Source organism: Schistocerca nitens, chromosome 3 (assembly GCF_023898315.1).
Source record: "Schistocerca nitens isolate TAMUIC-IGC-003100 chromosome 3, iqSchNite1.1, whole genome shotgun sequence".
NCBI classification, from domain to species: domain Eukaryota; kingdom Metazoa; phylum Arthropoda; class Insecta; order Orthoptera; family Acrididae; genus Schistocerca; species Schistocerca nitens.
Window position 1 is genome coordinate 784,104,594 of NC_064616.1, and position 18,937 is coordinate 784,123,530.

Below are 18,937 nucleotides of genomic sequence, written 5' to 3' on the forward strand. Positions count from 1 at the left end.
TTAGATAGAAAAAATATCACAGTCTGTGATATAAAACGTTTCTGATGTGTTGGATTTCACCTGCCTTATTATTAAACTGAATATGCTTTCTACAGTGCCATTACTTAAGCTGAGGCAAGAGTAGGCATAAATATACTGCAACAGAGTAAATCATACAACTTTTAAAGGAATTCGTAAATCGATACTGTAAGATAATTTCATAATTAGTGAAAGCAGAAGTACAATCGTTTGTTCGTCAACATTCTTGTATTTTTTCATTACGTGAATAAGGTTCCTTGGCTCCCACGGAGACGAGTCTCCAGGATGTGGAAAGTATTCAAAGATGTAGCTTTGTTTCAATACAGCAGAATATAACGATTTAAAAGAACGATACATTGTAATACTACCGTGTTAAAATCAATTATGTTTGTACTTAAGCACGTTCTATTTAATATTACCTGTGGATATACTATTTATGGAGAAGGAGTTAATCAACAGAAAATTCCTTTATTCTCTTTTACCGCCTCTCGAGTTTACTCCACTTTAGTGGCCTGTCTGTCAACTTTGCTGTTTTCTTATTCAAGCGGCTTCTTAAGTTGCACTTATCTTTCACTGTAACACTCTAAAGAAATTTCATATGCTCTAACAGCATGTGGAATACGTGTGTACTCGATTATACGACCCCTTAACGTATTTATACTAGTATATTGTTACGAAAAAGATCATTAATGAATTTCTTTACTGTGAACAATTGTCATAACACCAAGCTTTTAAAAAGATCGCTGTAGGACAGCAAATCATATCTCCTACAATACACTTCTTTATTCGGAAAATGGTTTTTTTTCTGTGACTGGCGATAGCTCTGGAAATGATTCATCTAAATGACCAGCCGACTATCCAGCTATTTTCATGCTGTTAACAAGGTAACGTGACACGTGTTTGAGAACCAGCAAACAGTCGGCTCCTGAATGATTTCCCGCTTATCTCGAGGGGTCGCCCTACCATTTGGCTGTCCGAGCACGATTCACGGCCAGGCCCAGACTACTATATGTCGTCAACCATGTGTCTGCAACCTGTACTTGTACAACCAGTATGTACATTCCCATACAGGGGAGACATTTTACTTGAAAGTCGCTTCCCGGTGTCGGCGGGTAAATACGATATGGCAGTGCCAGTTAAGCACTCCGTCTTCAGGCCACGAGTGGCCTACCGGGACCATTCGACCGCCGTGTCATCCTCAGAGGAGGATGCAGATAGGAGGGGCGTGGGGTCAGCACACCGCTCTTCCGGTCGTTATGGTGGTATTCTTGACCGGAGCCGCTACTATTTGGTCGAGTAGCTCCTCAATTGGCATCACGAGGCTGAGTGCACCCCGAAAAAAATGGTCACCCATCCAAATGCCGACCATGCCCGACAGCGCTTAACTTCGGTGATCTCACGGGGACCGGTGTATCCACTGCGACAAGGCCGTTGCCATTGCAGTGTCAGTGCTATTCCGAATTACAGTGCAATGTTCCATCTGACATGCACGCATGTCCGAAGAAACTTTGCATTGTAATTCATGACACTGGCACTGCAATATCGAAACTAAAGTTATGGTGAATCCATCGAGAAGTTCCTTTGTTATTTATTTATCTACATTGTCGTGCTGTCTCATGTGTACGCAGTTGACGATGACGCTAGGATTTGGTAATAGATTTCGCCGTACCCATCAGTGCATTTACTAATGGATCTAATTCCACAACTTATTTTATATTATTCATTTTTCACTGTTCTGAAAGAGAAGAGTAGTTATTACTGATCTTTTCCTTGTCATATCCTTATAGCATTTCTAGTAATTCAATGTCAGAAATGACTAGGATACTATACATAACGCAAGATATAATAAACTTAAATTTTAAGTGAAAAATATAAATTGTTTAAATAAATTAAATGCTGTGCGTGAATAATGTTTGGATATCGACAGGACAACTAACAGCAACCTGAGAGTGCGTCTGGGCGAATGGGACGTTCGGGACCAGTCCGAGAGGCTGCATCACGAGGAATACGGCGTCGAGAGGAAGGAGGTAAGCTACAGCCGCATTCTCTATCAGATATGCCATCTGGGTCGTCGCTGGACGAAGCATGATAGTGCTGTCATGTCTACATGATCACTGAAATTAGCCGCGCTGTCTTAGGCGTCGTGGTACACTTCGCGCGGATTCCCCCCCCCCCCCATCCCCCGCCCCTCCCCGACGGAGGTTCGAGTCCTCCCTCGGGCATGGGTGTGTGTGTTGTTCTTAGCGTAAGTTAGTTTCAGTTAGATTAAGTAGTGTGTAATCTTAGGGACCGCTGACCTCGGCAGTTTGGTCCCATAAGATCTAACCACAATTTTCCAAATTTCACTGAATTAACAAACTGAGCTGACTTCGCATTTCTGAGCCGCACGAGGACTGAAATAGTTTGCTGAGAAGCTGTTTTATATGGGAATCAGATGGCGAATAATCTGTGCTCAGAGGAAATTAAGTTTTCATTACATGCTATTTTTCTTAGGAAATATATAGGGGAAGAGCAAATACGAGTGCACGAAAGAAAAGAGATTATAGGAAAATAACCACAAAGCATAACTAACTGCGAAAATAAAAATTCAATCCTTTCATATTCACTGATGCCGCTCCCAAATGATATCTGCTAAGACAAGGAAACCTAACGGCTTTAAAGCTAAGATGAAGGAAGATGTGCATGCAGTTTCGTACGTTTGTTTTATGACCCACGTATTCCAGTTCGTGAGTGTTACATTGAGTTTGCAGCTGACCTCTCATTTTAGGTAAGAATCTTCTTCAATGACCGTCTGCCACGATCACTCAACACACACTTTCGTCCCCGTTGTGACTTAGCGGATGATGTTTTTCCGCTTTCTCTGTATGCGGTATCAAACTTCTATATAGTGCCTCTTGAAACATCAAACACTACGGCTACCCCGGTTACTGAAGCACCCATCATATGAGCACCAACAATTTGCCAACGTTCGAATTCATTTAGCTCTGACATGACGCATTCACCGTCACAGGGTGGCTATAATTAAACTTTCGCTTCTTGAGCCAGTGCAGCCGGAAAACTATTTACCGTTCGCGTACTCAACATCACAAGAATGATGTTCAGACTGTGAGCTGCATGATTTGCGTTGTTAGTAGTGTTTGTGTCATGACTCGCCGTTAATCGCCGGTACTAGTACGGCGACGTAGGGTTGAAATATGAGCATCATTGTCCATTTAGTTGCAGGCCGTCAACGAGGATCTGGACAAGGTGAGCAGGGCATTAGCCGTAAATGTTTTATCAAAAACAGCAGAAATAGTGCCGCTGCTCTTCGTTAAGTATTGACGAATTAAACGCATACAGAGAGGTCTGCTTTCCACACTGGGGTTGAAAAATATGATTTGGAAGTTCAAATTAACTGGCGATTAGGAATAGCTCCTATAGGGAGCCGACGGCCAACTGCGTCACAGATTGTTGGAGAAGTTACTGCTGCCATGGCTGAGAATACTGGACGCAACGTGCTATCTGCAAGCAGTGCACGAGCTGTGTCACGAAAATTGAACATTCCATGGTCGACCGTTCGAAACGTGCTGCGAACTATTGTGAAGTGGTATCTCTTGTGTGATTCCAGGCTGTCGTGGATGCAGATGGTCGTCAAACTGAGCAACGTTTGTAACCTGGAACGGAAACGTGATACGCAATTAACAATACTTACCTTCTCATGTGGAAATTAAAATGTGTTCCTTTCAGTGGTTTATTCGTTACTTCACTTCTGCACGTCCTTGCAAATGTTTCCACGAAGTTTTATTAACCAGCCATCACTCGTTTTTTATGGAGGCCCCTCTCTAGTAGTGAAAGCTTGATTATAACAATCCTCTAGACAGAGAATTGTTGTGACCACCACTGACTGATACGTGCAACGTATTAAGGGGGGTAGGACGTTAAACGGGCCGTTTTGGAGCAGGAGAGACACCATAGGACTTTTTAATTCCCACTGTGTATACCTTTACGAATAAATTCATAAAACTTTGTCAGCATTACCAGGAAGGATTCAGGATTCACACTCATAGCAGTGGGAGTTCAAAAACATATCAAAATTAATTTTGTTGTACATGTGAAAGTTCATAATTTTTTCACTTACTATTGGCTGCGTTTGTTGCTGTAGGTACACGTTTCTTCATAAGTAAGAGAGATTATTCGATGAATTTTGCACAGCATACAAACCATACTTTAAGTTATAAAAAAATGAAGGTCCTGTTACATTTTAAACTTCATGTTTAGAAAAAACTCAAATTTTATAGTTAATTACCTCAATTTTTACCACAGTTTTCAATAGATTTGGAAAATTCTAGTGTTTCATACACCTGTAAGTATGGTTTGTATGCTGTGCAAAATTCATCGAAGAATCTCCCTTACTTATGAAGAAAAGTGTACCTATAGCAACAAATGCAGCCAATGGTAAGTGAAACAAGATCAAATTTCAAATGTAAAAAAAATATATTATTTTCTTATATTTTTAAACTTCCACTTCTATGAGTGTAAATCCTGAATCCTTTCTGGTCGTTCTGACAAGGTTTTATTAATTTATTCGTAAAAGTATAGACAGTGGAAATTAAAGTGTCCTCTGGTGCCTCTCCTGCTCCAAGTCGTCCCGTTTGACGTCCTAGCCCCTTAAGGACAGTGCACACGTGCCGTTCGAAATCAAATACAACAGGCAATCTGTGGGTTTGTCTAGTATCTGCATTTATATTCTAGCAAGCATTTCTCGCGGGTTTCAATAATTTTGTCCAACACCTTTACATTCCACTGAGGACTGAAGATTCCAGTACTGCCTGTGTCTTGTTTGACACTAATGCGGTTCTCAGTGCTGTTTGGGCATTACTGCTGTAATAACCGGACCTTACCCTGAACACTTCCGTATTTGTCAATATGACATTTACGTTTCGTCTCTCACGCGTACAAGGAACTGTTTTCTCTTTTGGCTTGAATAATGTTTCATATAAACTTTCCTTCCTAGAGCTGGTTTCAAGCCGATACTCAGAAACTGACAGCGCAGATCGTCTAATGTAAGATACAAAAATGTTGACGCGCACACATATCTACTACCAGAACAGCTATTCCCTGTTTTTTGTGCGCGCTCAGTCTATAGAGTTCTTCACCAGACAGGGCAAGTCAAGGAATATGCATCAAGACTATCGGAGTACTCACGAGGTCTAGATTAGGGCCTGCATACCGCTCCTAATCAAGTCCGTCTAGGGAATGACGCTGCAAATCGTGACTTGCCCTTCCATCCAATGAACAAGGTTTGCGGTCTTCGCCGTTTTAGCTTATTGCCGCAAGGAACAGAGGATAAATTTTCAACCTCGTAACGCGAATCCCTACGTGCAGTTAGGTGCATTCTATGCGCTCAGTAGCTACAGCGTCTCTTTCCTTGTTCAAGATACTCGTAAGATATTCCTGTAATATACTGAGGCCTCGATGGCTTTTCTAAATTCAGAAACATACTAAAAACGTAAAATATGTCATTTATAGTTATAGTAGTGACTTGAGTGATATTGATTCCGCAACTTCTGCATAGATAGGAAGCTCGTTTAAAATTATAATGTCTGGCCATTAAGGCATTCTTCAACGCGCAGTATTGAGCCAGTGCTGGCTTACATTCTCAGATTGCGATAATAATTAGTATTATAATCGTCTACGGATATCTCATTCAGTTGGTTTCAGTAAATGGACCGTAGACAAGCAGACTCATGGTACACGATGTTTAGAGGTAAACGTATATCACTCATAAGGCCTCGAAAGTATAGGCATTTATGTTTATATAGTTGTCTGAAGTAGTAACCGGTCTAAAATTAAAGGATAACAAAGCATTTTCTCAGCAATGATTCACATGTAATATAGTGATTCACACATTAAATTGAGCAGATACGATAGCATGATGTAATATTTGTGTCAACTTTCAGGAAAGTAGGGTAGCGTAAATACTTCCTCGAAATCTCAGGTTGCAGTGTATAATACATTCCATTGCTAGACAGAGCAGTTGGTGTTGTGTCCTTAACTACAAGGCCTACATATTACTTTCCCGTCAAGACAAGACGCTGGTTACTTTGGAGAGCTGTAGATGATGGTGGTCAGAAACCGTCTGAAACGCTTGTAGAGATGTTGCAGGGCAGGTTGTTCTGAGGTATGAATTTTAATTCGATACGTTGCGCCGTTTCTGAGCTATTTAGAATTGAAAAAGCCAATCGGGACGTCGCGCGCTCACATTCAAGCAATTCGCTATGGGCGGTGTTAACCAACGAGTGCTGTGTTTGGTGAGGTAAAACTTGAATTTGCGCGCGTGACGACCTGGTTGATTAACTTCAGTGTTAATATGTCACAGTACAATCCGGCCTGCAACATCCCTCGAAGAATGTGAGATATGTTATGTCCACTCTATGTAACTGCAAACGTGTCGCATCGCATGACGTAAATCATGACACTGAAGTGGTGTGTATATACAAGTCGGTTGTATGGAATCAACGCTGCAAAATGGATCGACATGGAGACGTGGCAGAATGCTAGAAAGGAGCTATCGTGTTTGGTTGTGCTCGTGAACATACTGTGAATGAATATATCCGATTTGTTGATGTATCACCGTGGGTTGTTCAACGTGTCTACAGGGAATGGTGTACCCCTCGCAGATATGTAACACCCCGTGAGAACATTGGTCGTATAAAGCTGTTAACCGACACGGACGAGAGACGATTGTCATGCCTTGAGATGAAATTCAGTTTCAAATTTTAGAGAATTTCCTGCTGTCAGTTAATGCAGGTCCATCTCAACCAGTTTCCAAGCGAAATTTGCGAATAGACCTACTTATAACGGATATTTGTAGTGAATTACCTCGCAAGAGGCCACTGCTCACCACGGCACACAAAGCGGAATATCTTCAATGGGTCAAGCAACACAAGAAACGGTCAGTAGCTGATTGGTGGCGTGCAGTGTGATCTGAAGAGTCTCGATTTTGCCCCTTTTCAAATAATGCAAGGCGTCCGAGTGCACCGATGTCCCGATGAGGAGCTTAATCCACAGTCTACATCTACATCTACATGGTTACACAGCAATTCACACTGACAGAGGGTTCATAGAACCATTTTCATACTGCTTCTCTGCCATTCCACTCTCGAATGGCGCTTGGGAAAAAGGAAAACCCAAACCTTTCCGTTCGAGCTCTGATTTCTCTTATTTTTTTATGATGATCATTTCTCCCTACGTAGGTGGGTGTCAGCAAAATATTTTCGCATTCGGAAGAGAAAGCTGGTGATTGAAATTTCGTAAATAGATCTCGCCGCAAAGAAAACCGCCTTTGTTTCAGTGACTGCCATCCCAACTCGGGTATCATGTCAGTGACACTCTCACCCCTACTGCGCGATAACACGAAACGAGCTGCCCTTCTTTGCACTTTTTCGATGTCCCCGTCAATCCTACCTGGTAAGGATCCCACGCCGCGCAGCAATATTCAAGTAGAGAACGGACTAGTGTAATGTCGGCTGCCTCTTTAGTGGGTTTGTCGCATTTTCTAAGTGTTCTGCCAACAAAGCGTAGTCTTTGTTTCGCCTTCCCCACAATATTATCTATGTGGTCTTTCCAATTTAAGTTGAACGTAATTGTAATTCCTAGGTATTTAGTCGAATTTACAGCCCTTAGATTTGTGCGATTTATCGTATACCCAAAATTTATCGGATTTCTTTTAGTACCCATGTGGATAACCTTGCACTTTTCTTTGTTTAGTGCCAATTCCCACTTTTCGCACCATACAGAAATACTCTCCAGATCATTTTGTAATTGGAATTGATCGTCTGATGATTTTACTAGACGGTAAATTACAGTGTCATCTGCAAACAATCTAAGGGGGCTGCTCAGATTATCACCTAGATCATTTATGTAAATCAGGAACAGCAGAGGGCCTATGACACTACCTTGCGGAACGCCGGATATCACTTCTGCTCTACTCGATGATTTACGGTCTATCACTACGAACTGTGACCTCTCTGAGAGGAAACCACGAATCCAGTCACACAACTGTGACGATACTCCATATGCACGCAATTTGATTAATAGTCGCTTGTGAGAATCGGTATGAAGGTTGTAGTTCATGGTGGAGGTGGTTTCGTAATGTTTTGAAGGTGACTTGGGCTCATTTATTCAGGCTGCAATGAACATAACCCAAAACGTTTATTTCAACATTATCGACGAACAAATGTTGCACTTTCTTCTACATCCTCACGTTGAACATCCTGTGGATAAACCAGTAGTCAAATAATTTAAAAAAATGTCTTCTGAGAGTTGCATGCAGACGTTCCAGGTTTAGCGAGTACTGCCGCAACACCCTATCTTAAACCTCGGAACATGTCGGGGACTATCTAGCTCAGCAAATGAAACATAGCCTTCAACATCCCCGCAATTTGGCAGCTATGCGAGGTTTAATCATCAGTGAGTAACTTCAGCTGGATATAGCATTTCAGGAGAAACCTGCGGACTCTCTTCCTCACCGAACTAAGACCATTATAACTGTTAGACGCGGTATTGAGCGAGTAAGGGTTCTGTCCCTTGCAGGTAACTAATTTTGTGGCCTGTGACTGCAGTTATAAAATTCATTATAGTTTTATTAATTCCCTCATTAAATACGGTGTTAAAATTTCTAAATTACACACTAATTCTAACCTTTAGTTGTGCTTGTTGATGATTTAGTTATATACAGGGAGTGACACCTATTTACTAGTACTAAATAAAATTAGCAGAAGAAAGATATTGTCTAGGGATAATTTCTTGGATGCTTGTGTGTTCATGACAGGTGCACCCGCAATATAGCTCGTCTGACTTCCGGAACGACTTGGCGCTGGTGAAGCTGGACAAGCCAGTGGTGTTCAAGCAGCACATAATCCCCGTGTGCCTGCCCGAAGAGAACGTCAAGCTGGTGGGCAAGACCGCCACCGTCGCCGGCTGGGGCCGCACCAGGCACGGTCAGTATACTCCTTCCCCTCCGACATCGTCCCAGCTGTTTCAACTGAAGATTCACATTCCGCTCAATGCATAATTTGAGACTGTCCATGTTCTGTAGTCACTCACAAACATTAATGATACTTTTAAGACAAGGAAAAGTATGAATTACCTCTTTTTAGAACTACACTCCTGGAAATGGAAAAAAGAACACATTGACACCGGTGTGTCAGACCCACCATACTTGCTCCGGACACTGCGAGAGGGCTGTACAAGCAATGATCACACGCACGGCACAGCGGACACACCAGGAACCGCGGTGTTGGCCGTCGAATGGCGCTAGCTGCGCAGCATTTGTGCACCGCCGCCGTCAGTGTCAGCCAGTTTGCCGTGGCATACGGAGCTCCATCGCAGTCTTTAACACTGGTAGCATGCCGCGACAGCGTGGACGTGAACCGTATGTGCAGTTGACGGACTTTGAGCGAGGGCGTATAGTGGGCATGCGGGAGGCCGGGTGGACGTACCGCCGAATTGCTCAACACGTGGGGCGTGAGGTCTCCACAGTACATCGATGTTGTCGCCAGTGGTCGGCGGAAGGTGCACGTGCCCGTCGACCTGGGACCGGACCGCAGCGACGCACGGATGCACGCCAAGACCGTAGGATCCTACGCAGTGCCGTAGGGGACCGCACCGCCACTTCCCAGCAAATTAGGGACACTGTTGCTCCTGGGGTATCGGCGAAGACCATTCGCAACCGTCTCCATGAAGCTGGGCTACGGTCCCGCACACCGTTAGGCCGTCTTCCGCTCACGCCCCAACATCGTGCAGCCCGCCTCCAGTGGTGTCGCGACAGGCGTGAATGGAGGGACGAATGGAGACGTGTCGTCTTCAGCGATGAGAGTCGCTTCTGCCTTGGTGCCAATGATGGTCGTATGCGTGTTTGGCGCTGTGCAGGTGAGCGCCACAATCAGGACTGCATACGACCGAGGCACACAGGGCCAACACCCGGCATCATGGTGTGGGGAGCGATCTCCTACACTGGCCGTACACCACTGGTGATCGTCGAGGGGACACTGAATAGTGCACGGTACATCCAAACCGTCATCGAACCCATCGTTCTACCATTCCTAGACCGGCAAGGGAACTTGCTGTTCCAACAGGACAATGCACGTCCGCATGTATCCCGTGCCACCCAACGTGCTCTAGAAGGTGTAAGTCAACTACCCTGGCCAGCAAGATCTCCGGATCTGTCCCCCATTGAGCATGTTTGGGACTGGATGAAGCGTCGTCTCACGCGGTCTGCACGTCCAGCACGAACGCTGGTCCAACTGAGGCGCCAGGTGGAAATGGCATGGCAAGCCGTTCCACAGGACTACATCCGGCATCTCTACGATCGTCTCCATGGGAGAATAGCAGCCTGCATTGCTGCGAAAGGTGGATATACACTGTACTAGTGCCGACATTGTGCATGCTCTGTTGCCTGTGTCTATGTGCCTGTGGTTCTGTCAGTGTGATCATGTGATGTATCTGACCCCAGGAATGTGTCAATAAAGTTTCCCCTTCCTGGGACAATGAATTCACGGTGTTCTTATTTCAATTTCCAGGAGTGTATAAACATCGGTGGTCAGTGAATCGTGAGATATGGCGTAGGCAGCATAGAGCGAGGTGGCCAGTAATCCATTCCCATATCACAAATTTGTGAATCGTTCCACTCACAACAAGCCCTGTGCCTTTTAGGAGTTTGAGACTACTGTTTCAAAGCTCTAATGTGTAGCTGGAAATCTAAATTTGAATGGCCAGACGGATAGACGAACTCCGCTCCTTTCGAACGCAAGTGTGTGCTAACCACGTAGCTGGCCCATTGCCACCAGTCAGATACTATTCCACTACTTTTTTCAACTAATGCATGGAAACCAGATGAAATATAACTGGAATAGTTTAAGAGAATCTAAATTGTTCCTTTTAAATACGAACGAAACATCCTGGCATACATCATACGCTGTAATTATACCCCACATGTTATCACAACAAATCACATTGAACTTGCATTACAGCAGTAAGACTTCTGCGCCTCTTGAAAGCATTTGGAATATTTGACATGAGAAAAGTAACAAGTACTGCAGTGGTACACATTCTGCGTATTATCATTGGTGAATCCATGCTACCAGAAGCTAATTAATTGTCATAGGTTTTCATTTATCGAATATCGAGCGTGAATTAGCGAACGAAATAATAATTGAATAGTCCAGCAAGTGTTAAAATTTTAATTTCCCTCTAATTCGTCTTGGTTCGCTCTGTTCTCTATCTTTCTCTTTCCCTCTCTGTGTCTGTCTTTCTCTCTCGCTCTCTCTCTCTCTCACTCACTCACTCTCTCTCTCTCTCTCTCTCTCTCTCTCTCTCTCTCTCTCTCTCTCTCTGTTTCTCTGTTTCGCTCTCTCGTACGTCATGAGGCGAATACTATGTCAGTGCTGCAGAGATAATGGTTCCGTAAGCGAAAAAAAGGGGAAATAATTCGTGCAGTCACAAATTTTTGTACCGTGGCAGGAGGGACTGCAATGGACAATATACTAAAAATACTGACCAGTAGGGAGGTGAGTATATCAATGATGGGTGTGCATTTACACTTGTTTATGTTTTTCTCAAATAAATCGAAAATCCCCGCATCTGGCGGAAACGTGTCCCACTAGAAAATTAAATTCTCTACAAAAAAGTCTTAACCATATTTTCTCTAGGACTAATAGTTTGTACGATATAGGAGATAGAAAAATAGCGAACTATTACAAGAGTGAACCTAGACTTTCTCGGCATATACTGCTGATGAAATCTTCTCGGGCTTACGATAGTGTTTTAATGGTATAAAATAGTAGTTCGTTGTGAATAGAAATGGGTTAAGAACAAACATTAAATGTACATACCGCATCTATGTGCGCACTAGTCTTATACAGGAATAACTTGTGTTCGGAGGATGTGGTGTGGAGAAGTCTGGGGAGGGCTGGGGTGGGATGGAGGGTAGAAGCGTATGGGAGGTCATTTCGCCTGGATGTGGTCAAGCACTTCCGTCCTTTCTGGGTCTGCAAACTGAAGAACGAGCAGGTCAGTCCCTACTCTCTGTACCCTACTACGTTACAGGAAGCGACTACACGTGATTTCACAGTTGAGATACTGGGCCTTCTGCTAGGTACCTCTTAAATCAGTGGTGACGTAGCCCTCAGACACGGCATGAGAGTGTTCATTTTTCACAAAATGTGTTAGAACTACGTGGAATACAGGTATTAGCTCCTAATAATACTAACAGAAGAAACGCATACGGACAAGATCCACGTGAATGTCTGTACACTGCTTTGCACTGCCAGTCAGGAAATTAATTCTTAGTCATCTTGTACGGCAGTTGTGGCATGTTTCCGGGGAAGACTACCACCCCCACCACAAGCGCTGGTCGCTTTTCAGTGTACAGACAGACTAAAATTCCCCAGTTCTTAATGTTTAGTTCTCTTGTTATATAAGTAGACAACATAACTTCGTTTTGCTCGTGTTTATCTAGCGGAGTTATTACTGTTTATTGAGTGAGTACTTATTTCTATTTACTAAGTGATTTTTTATGTAAATACGGTCCTATATGTCAATGTTCAGACGTGTTTAATGTGCAAGCGTGATGTTGTCAGTGACCTACAGAATATTGGTGTGGAAGGAAATCAATTGGTGAACGTGGCACCTCGATGCTGATTGTAGTCGACAGGGTATTCTAAAGCCGAGTAGACCGTGTTGCAGTCACTTGGTGGAGAATTATAATGAATGACAGGAAACTTACTGCATGTCTTTCACCATTAAATTTGTTGGTGATACACTCCAGAAATCTCTACCATTCAAGAACTACAGGCACTTCTATAGTGCTGCAGTGAATGCAGCCACTTACCACACTTACACAATATATCATTCAAGGTAAGTGTCTATATGTCAGATAGAATACGACTGATCGTGTTCAAGTGTTGACTTCTTAAGTAATAGAACCCAGTACGTTGTCCTCGATGGTGAGTGTCCATCGGAGGTGAGGGTATTATCTGTAGTACTCCAGGGAAGTGTGGTAGGTCCGCCGTTGTCTTCTATCTACATAAATGATCTTTTGGATAGGGTGGATAGCAATGTGCGGCTGTTTGCTGATGATTGTGTACGGGAAGGTGTCGTCGTTGAGTGACTGTAGTAGGATACAAGATGACTTGGACATGATTTGTGATTGGCGTAAAGAATGGCAGCTAACTCTAAATATAGATAAATGTTAATTAATGCAGATGAATAGGAAAAAGAATCCTGTAATGTTTGAATACTCCATTAGTAGTGTAGCGCTTGACACAGTCACGTCGATTAAATATTTGGGCGTAACATTGCAGAGCGATATGAAGTGGGACAAGCATGTAATGGCAGCTGTGGGGAAGGCGGATAGTCGTCTTCGGTTCATTGGTAGAATTTTGGGAAGATGTGGTTCATCTGTAAAGGAGACCGCTTATAAAACACTAATACGACCTATTCTTGAGTACTGCTCTAGCGTTTGGGATACCTATCAGGTCGGATTGAGGGAGGACATAGAAGCAGTTCAGTGGCGGGCTGCTAGATTTGTTCCTGGTAGGTTTGATCATCACGCGAGTGTTACGGAAATGCTTCAGGAACTCGGGTGGGAGTCTCGAGAAGAAAGGAGGCGTTCTTTTCGTGAATCGCCACTGAGGAAATTTAGAGAACCAGCATTTGAGGCTGACTGCAGTACAATTTTACTGCCGCCAACTTACATTTCGCGGAAACACCACAAAAATAAGATAAGAGAGATTAGGGCTCGTACAGAGGCATATAGGCAGTCATTTTTCCCTCGTTCTGTCTGAGAGTGGAACAGGGAGAGAAGATGCTAGTTGTGGTACGAGGTACCCTCCGCCACGCACTGTATGCTGGATTGCGGAGTATGTATGTTGGCTATAGATGTAGAAGTCTAGAACATTAATTCGCCGTAATGCATTGCTTGTCCGATGTTCAAATATCTGAAGTTCCATAACACCTAGGTGGCCTACTTCAATGTCAGAAGGAGCCGATTTGAGCTTCTGGGCCTCTTCAGATGATCTTAGAGCGGAGTCTGGGGTAATGAGTTTGATGGTCCCCTATGCTATGAAAAGTACTCCAATCATCGATAGTGGAGACAGTAAAATCAACAGTGCCGATTACATATTGACAGAATGTTACACTTCCGGCAGGCTCTTCAGTGTGGTAGACATGGGATAGCTCCAGCTGTTGAGCTACGATAAGTTCCATAGAGTCCCAAACCAGTAAGTAGAGTGAACAATGTTTCTGATTCAGGCTTCCCACGAGTGAAGAGAGTGGTAGTAGGTTAGATAGGAAATATGAATGATCTAGGGCGAATGGCAATAATGAGGTCATGATATATAGATATCAGGTTATTTTCAATTTCTGTTTTACCCTTTATTCACTTAAATGCAGTCCCTAAAGTTATGGAATATATGAGCTACCATGTTTTCAGGCCTCCTAAAGAATTTCTCACAAATCAGATAACATAATCGTCATACGCCATTGACTCAGTATCTCTTAAGGATATTGTGGAAGCTGTTTTTTATGATTATGCATGTTAATCTCTGCCCTTTGTAGAATACCATACATCAAATGTTTTTCACCTGAATTATGACAGCACACAATAGTTTTCACGGTGCGGGTACGATCCCTTTATTTTTGTCTCATTCTATGTTCAGCTGTCTTCATATGAGCTACTGCTGTTCCCAAAACTTGCTTCGCAGCTGATCTACAGTGGTGTTAGTTACATCTTCCTTACATCACTTCAATGATTCTTATATTGAAGTGATATTGAACGAATCAGTCTGCAGGATATGTATAGGTGATTAGCTTTAAAACTAATTAACATATTATTTTTTAATCCTGTTCACGCAACTACCCTTAAAACCTAGTTTTTTTACATGTTGCCAGTTTTTAAATAAATATTCATCCATGGAATTCAAGGAGTTGTCGAGGAGAAATGACTTTAGACTAGATTTAAAACCTATTTTGCTATATGTCAGACATTTTATATTATTGGGCAAATCTTCAAAAATTTTTGTTGCTGCATGTTGAACTCCTTTCTGAACAATTTGCAGCTTTAGTAATGGGTAATGTAGCTATTTTTTTCCTTTTGTGCAGTAGGCATGGACATCACTATTCTTCTCAAATTGTGATGGATTATTTATGACGATTTTCTTTAGCGAATATATGTGTTGTGAATGCGCAGCTGAAATGTCTAAAACCTTGAAGAGGTGCATACATGACGACTGTTGGTGAACATCACACATTATTCTTATTATTCGCTTTTATACAATCAATACTTACTTTCTAACGGATGAGATACCTCAAACATTTATTCCACAAGATATTACTGAGTGGAAATATGCGAAAATATGTTAGGGCGTTGATTCATTTATTTCCAAGACTGGCAGTTATACGATGAGCATATATAGATGAACTTAATTATTTGACTAGCTCAGTAATATGTTTCTTCCAATTCAAGTTTTCATCAATATGTACGCCCCAAAATTTGGAACATTCTATCCTGTTTACTGACTCCTGTTTATGTGCTACGTCAGTTGTTGGCATGACTCTATTTGCTGTACAGAACCAATATAGTGTGTTTCCTCAAAATTAAGGAAGAGTCCGTTATCAGAGAACCATATAATAGTTCTCTGAAAAACAACATTAACAATATATTCTGTTGCTTTCTCTCCAGTGATATGTGTTGTAATACTAAAATCATCTGCTAAAAATACCAATTCTGCTTGATGAATGTTAAGTGGAAGGTCATTCATAAATATAAGGAACAGGAGTGGAACCAAAATTGAACCTTGTAGGACTCTCTTCGTGATTTCTTCCCAGTCAGTAAAATTTTTCCTCCTTTCAACGTTGTTTCAATTATTCACCACGTTTTATTTGATTTATGTTTGTTAAGTGTAATTCAAATAAGTTGTGTGTAAAGCTATCAGTTCCATAAAGCTTAAGTTTGCTAAGCCTTGCAAATATCACAAAAATTCCAACTGGCGGTATTTTATTACTTAAGGCTCCTAAAACTTATAGAGTGGATGTATGAATAGCAACTCTTCTCGAATCTAAACTGTGATGCGTCAAGTAAATTGTTTCTACTTAAATGTGAGACCATTTTGAGTATATTACTTTTTCGAATGTTTTGGAAAAATTTTTCAGTAATGAAACCGGACGATAATAAGTTTTTTTGTCACCATCAGCTGCATATTTTAATCTGTCTGGAAAAATTCTCTGTGCTACGTATACGTTGCATATATCACTAGATATTTTTATTTAGTTAGAACAACTTCTCTGAATATCATTTGAAATTCCATGAACACACTATGATCTTTTGTTTCTTAGAATATCTGCAATTCTCTTAATTTCGTTTAAGGGTGTTGGTTCTAATTTTATTTTCTTAAAGTTTTGATGAACGCCTATTTTAACATATTCTCTTGCTTCTTCAACTGAACCATGTAATCCTGTTATTGCTGCTACATTTTGAAAGTGATTGTTAAAGATGCTTCAAACTTGTGAATTATCAGTCACAACATTGTCATTTAGTTTAATTATTGTGGTATCTTGTATAGTGACTGGTTGTCAAATGGTTCAAATGGCTCTGAGCACTATGGGACTTAACATCTGTGGTCATCAGTCCCCTAGAACTTAGAACTACTTAAACCTAACTAACCTAAGGACATCACACACATCCATGCCCGAGGCAGGATTCGAACCTGCGACCGTAGCAGTCGCGCGGTTCCGGACTGAGCGCCAAGAACCGCAAGACCACCGCGGCCGGCATGACTGGTTGTCCTGTCTCCCGTTTCTCAATATCTCATATAGTTTTAACTTTATTAATTTATATCAGGATATGAATATTTCTGAACGTTTTAATTACTTTTCTTAAAATATTACAATATTTTTTGTAGAACGCAAGTAATGTCAGATCTTCATTTATTCTGGCCTCTATATAAATTATCCTTTTCCTCGTACATGAAATTTTAATGCTTTACGTTATTCATGGCTTACATTTTTTTAGACGGACTTGCGGTATAACTTTTCAAGATAGCTTCTTTCAAAAATCGCTCAAATTTACTTTGGAACATTTTCTGTACAATACCTTATGCCGTCCACCTCTTTTAATTTATTCTTAAAACACAGCACCCTGTTCTCATTAATAAGCATTACTGTTTGTATGAATATGCCTCGAAGATGTAACATGCTACATTGTTTATTTCCATTAGTTGTGAGTAATGACAAGACAGTACATTAACAATTGCATACACATTAATTGTTTCAGCCTGAGCATTGTCAATAAAAATGTCATCATTCAGGGCACTACTATCTTGCTGCGTGGGAGTTGGAAAATTTACCACTGAAACAGCAAAATAATGTTTCCAGCTCATTTTTCCTATCGATCCATTTAAGAAATATACAGTGAGATCTTCACAAACTCCTGTTTCTATACTCTGACAGGTAGCTCAATGATTCATCTATATTTCTCAGAAATAGCTGAAAGATCCATATAGAAGATCTGTAAACTGTAACAATTAAAAGAGACTGTTCTGCAATAAGAACTCGCAAGCGCATGCTTCTACGTTGTCATCTACAGGAAAACGGCTTGTTTCTGTATTTTTGACATTGTGTAGAGCCTTGACATATGTAGCGACTCCTCTTTTTTCCATGTTCCCTGCACACAAAAATGATGTTAATCTTCTTCTTCTGCTTTTACGGTCTCATTGACCACTTCAGTCAACCGTTTCCTGGTCATCTTTTTCAGTAGGTTTTCTTTCAGAATTGACTACTATCTTTTGATTCGTTTGATTCGTTCTGAGCTTCTTTATCATTCCTCATCCGTAAAAAACCTTTTCATTGTTTGTCGTTAGTCTACGTTTGGTCTTAAATCTTATTTTCACGTTCTTTAAATTATCTACTTTGTTTTAAAAATCGTCCAGGATTAATTCTAGCTTTTTCATATTCTCCCTAATTTCCTGTATCCATCTTACTTGTTGCTTCATGTTCCAAAGTTTCTCTATAATAATGTTAGTCTATAATCCCTTATATTTAACTTCTCTATCCGTGTGGTTACGTGGTGTTCTTATAGGCACAGAACGTCTGCCACTTCAGAATTTTCTACATTTCCTAGACACTCAAGAAACTCATTCACCTTGTTTTTCAGCCCATTAATGTTGTGAAGGAACAAATTATTTTTACTTTTCTGAAAACTATTACATTTCAAGACTGTCTCTCTACAACCTGATTTTAATCTAAAATATGTAACTCTCTGCAGTAATCACAGCGATTTTGCCTCCGATGCTTGCTTGTGCTCCCCCCCCCCCCCCCCTCGCCTTACACTTGTTGCACACTGCTGCACACACCGTCAGGTGGCTTGCGGAGTATGGATGTAGATGTAGACGAAGATGATGAGCTAGTCTGTCCTTCCCCCTCTTATTCAGGCGCAGGCTTATCCCCACCCTCAACTGCAGAAACAGTTATAGCACAAATATAAAACTTTGATTCAACTCAAAACATTCGATTCAGCTCTTTGTTAACTCGGCTGACAGCTGTGTTAACCAGGGCTCGTCATAGTGCTGCAGAACCTCCACAAACTCCACACGTGTGTGTGCTGCTGCCACTCCACTTTCCTACAGGTCACTTTAACTCTAAGTTGTTAGCCTGGCTTGTTCTTGTTCCTCTTACTGACTTTTTTGATTAAAATCTCTGCACAAAGCCCCTAATTTTTCTGTCACCTGACTAAGCTTGGCACTAGGTTTCACGATTCTTGTGACTCAGTAGTTTTTCCTGTAGCATTTGGCCTACACCCCTCCCATTACTTCTACCTAGCAGCAGGACTCTTTTCTTTCTGCTTGACTTTTCTACCGACTTAGCTTTAAAGTTGTTCCTACGG

General features: G+C 41.7%; 1 protein-coding gene across 1 annotated transcript in view; it reads left to right on the forward strand.

Annotated features, from left to right (window-relative positions):
- LOC126249763 (serine proteinase stubble-like) overlaps positions 1-18,937 on the forward strand; it is a 398,895-nt gene that overhangs the window by 350,536 nt on the left and 29,422 nt on the right. The window contains exons 7-8 of the mRNA XM_049951453.1: positions 1,946-2,045; positions 8,831-8,999. Of these exons, the coding sequence (XP_049807410.1) occupies positions 1,946-2,045; positions 8,831-8,999 (269 nt within the window). The remainder of the gene's footprint in view (positions 1-1,945; positions 2,046-8,830; positions 9,000-18,937) is intronic.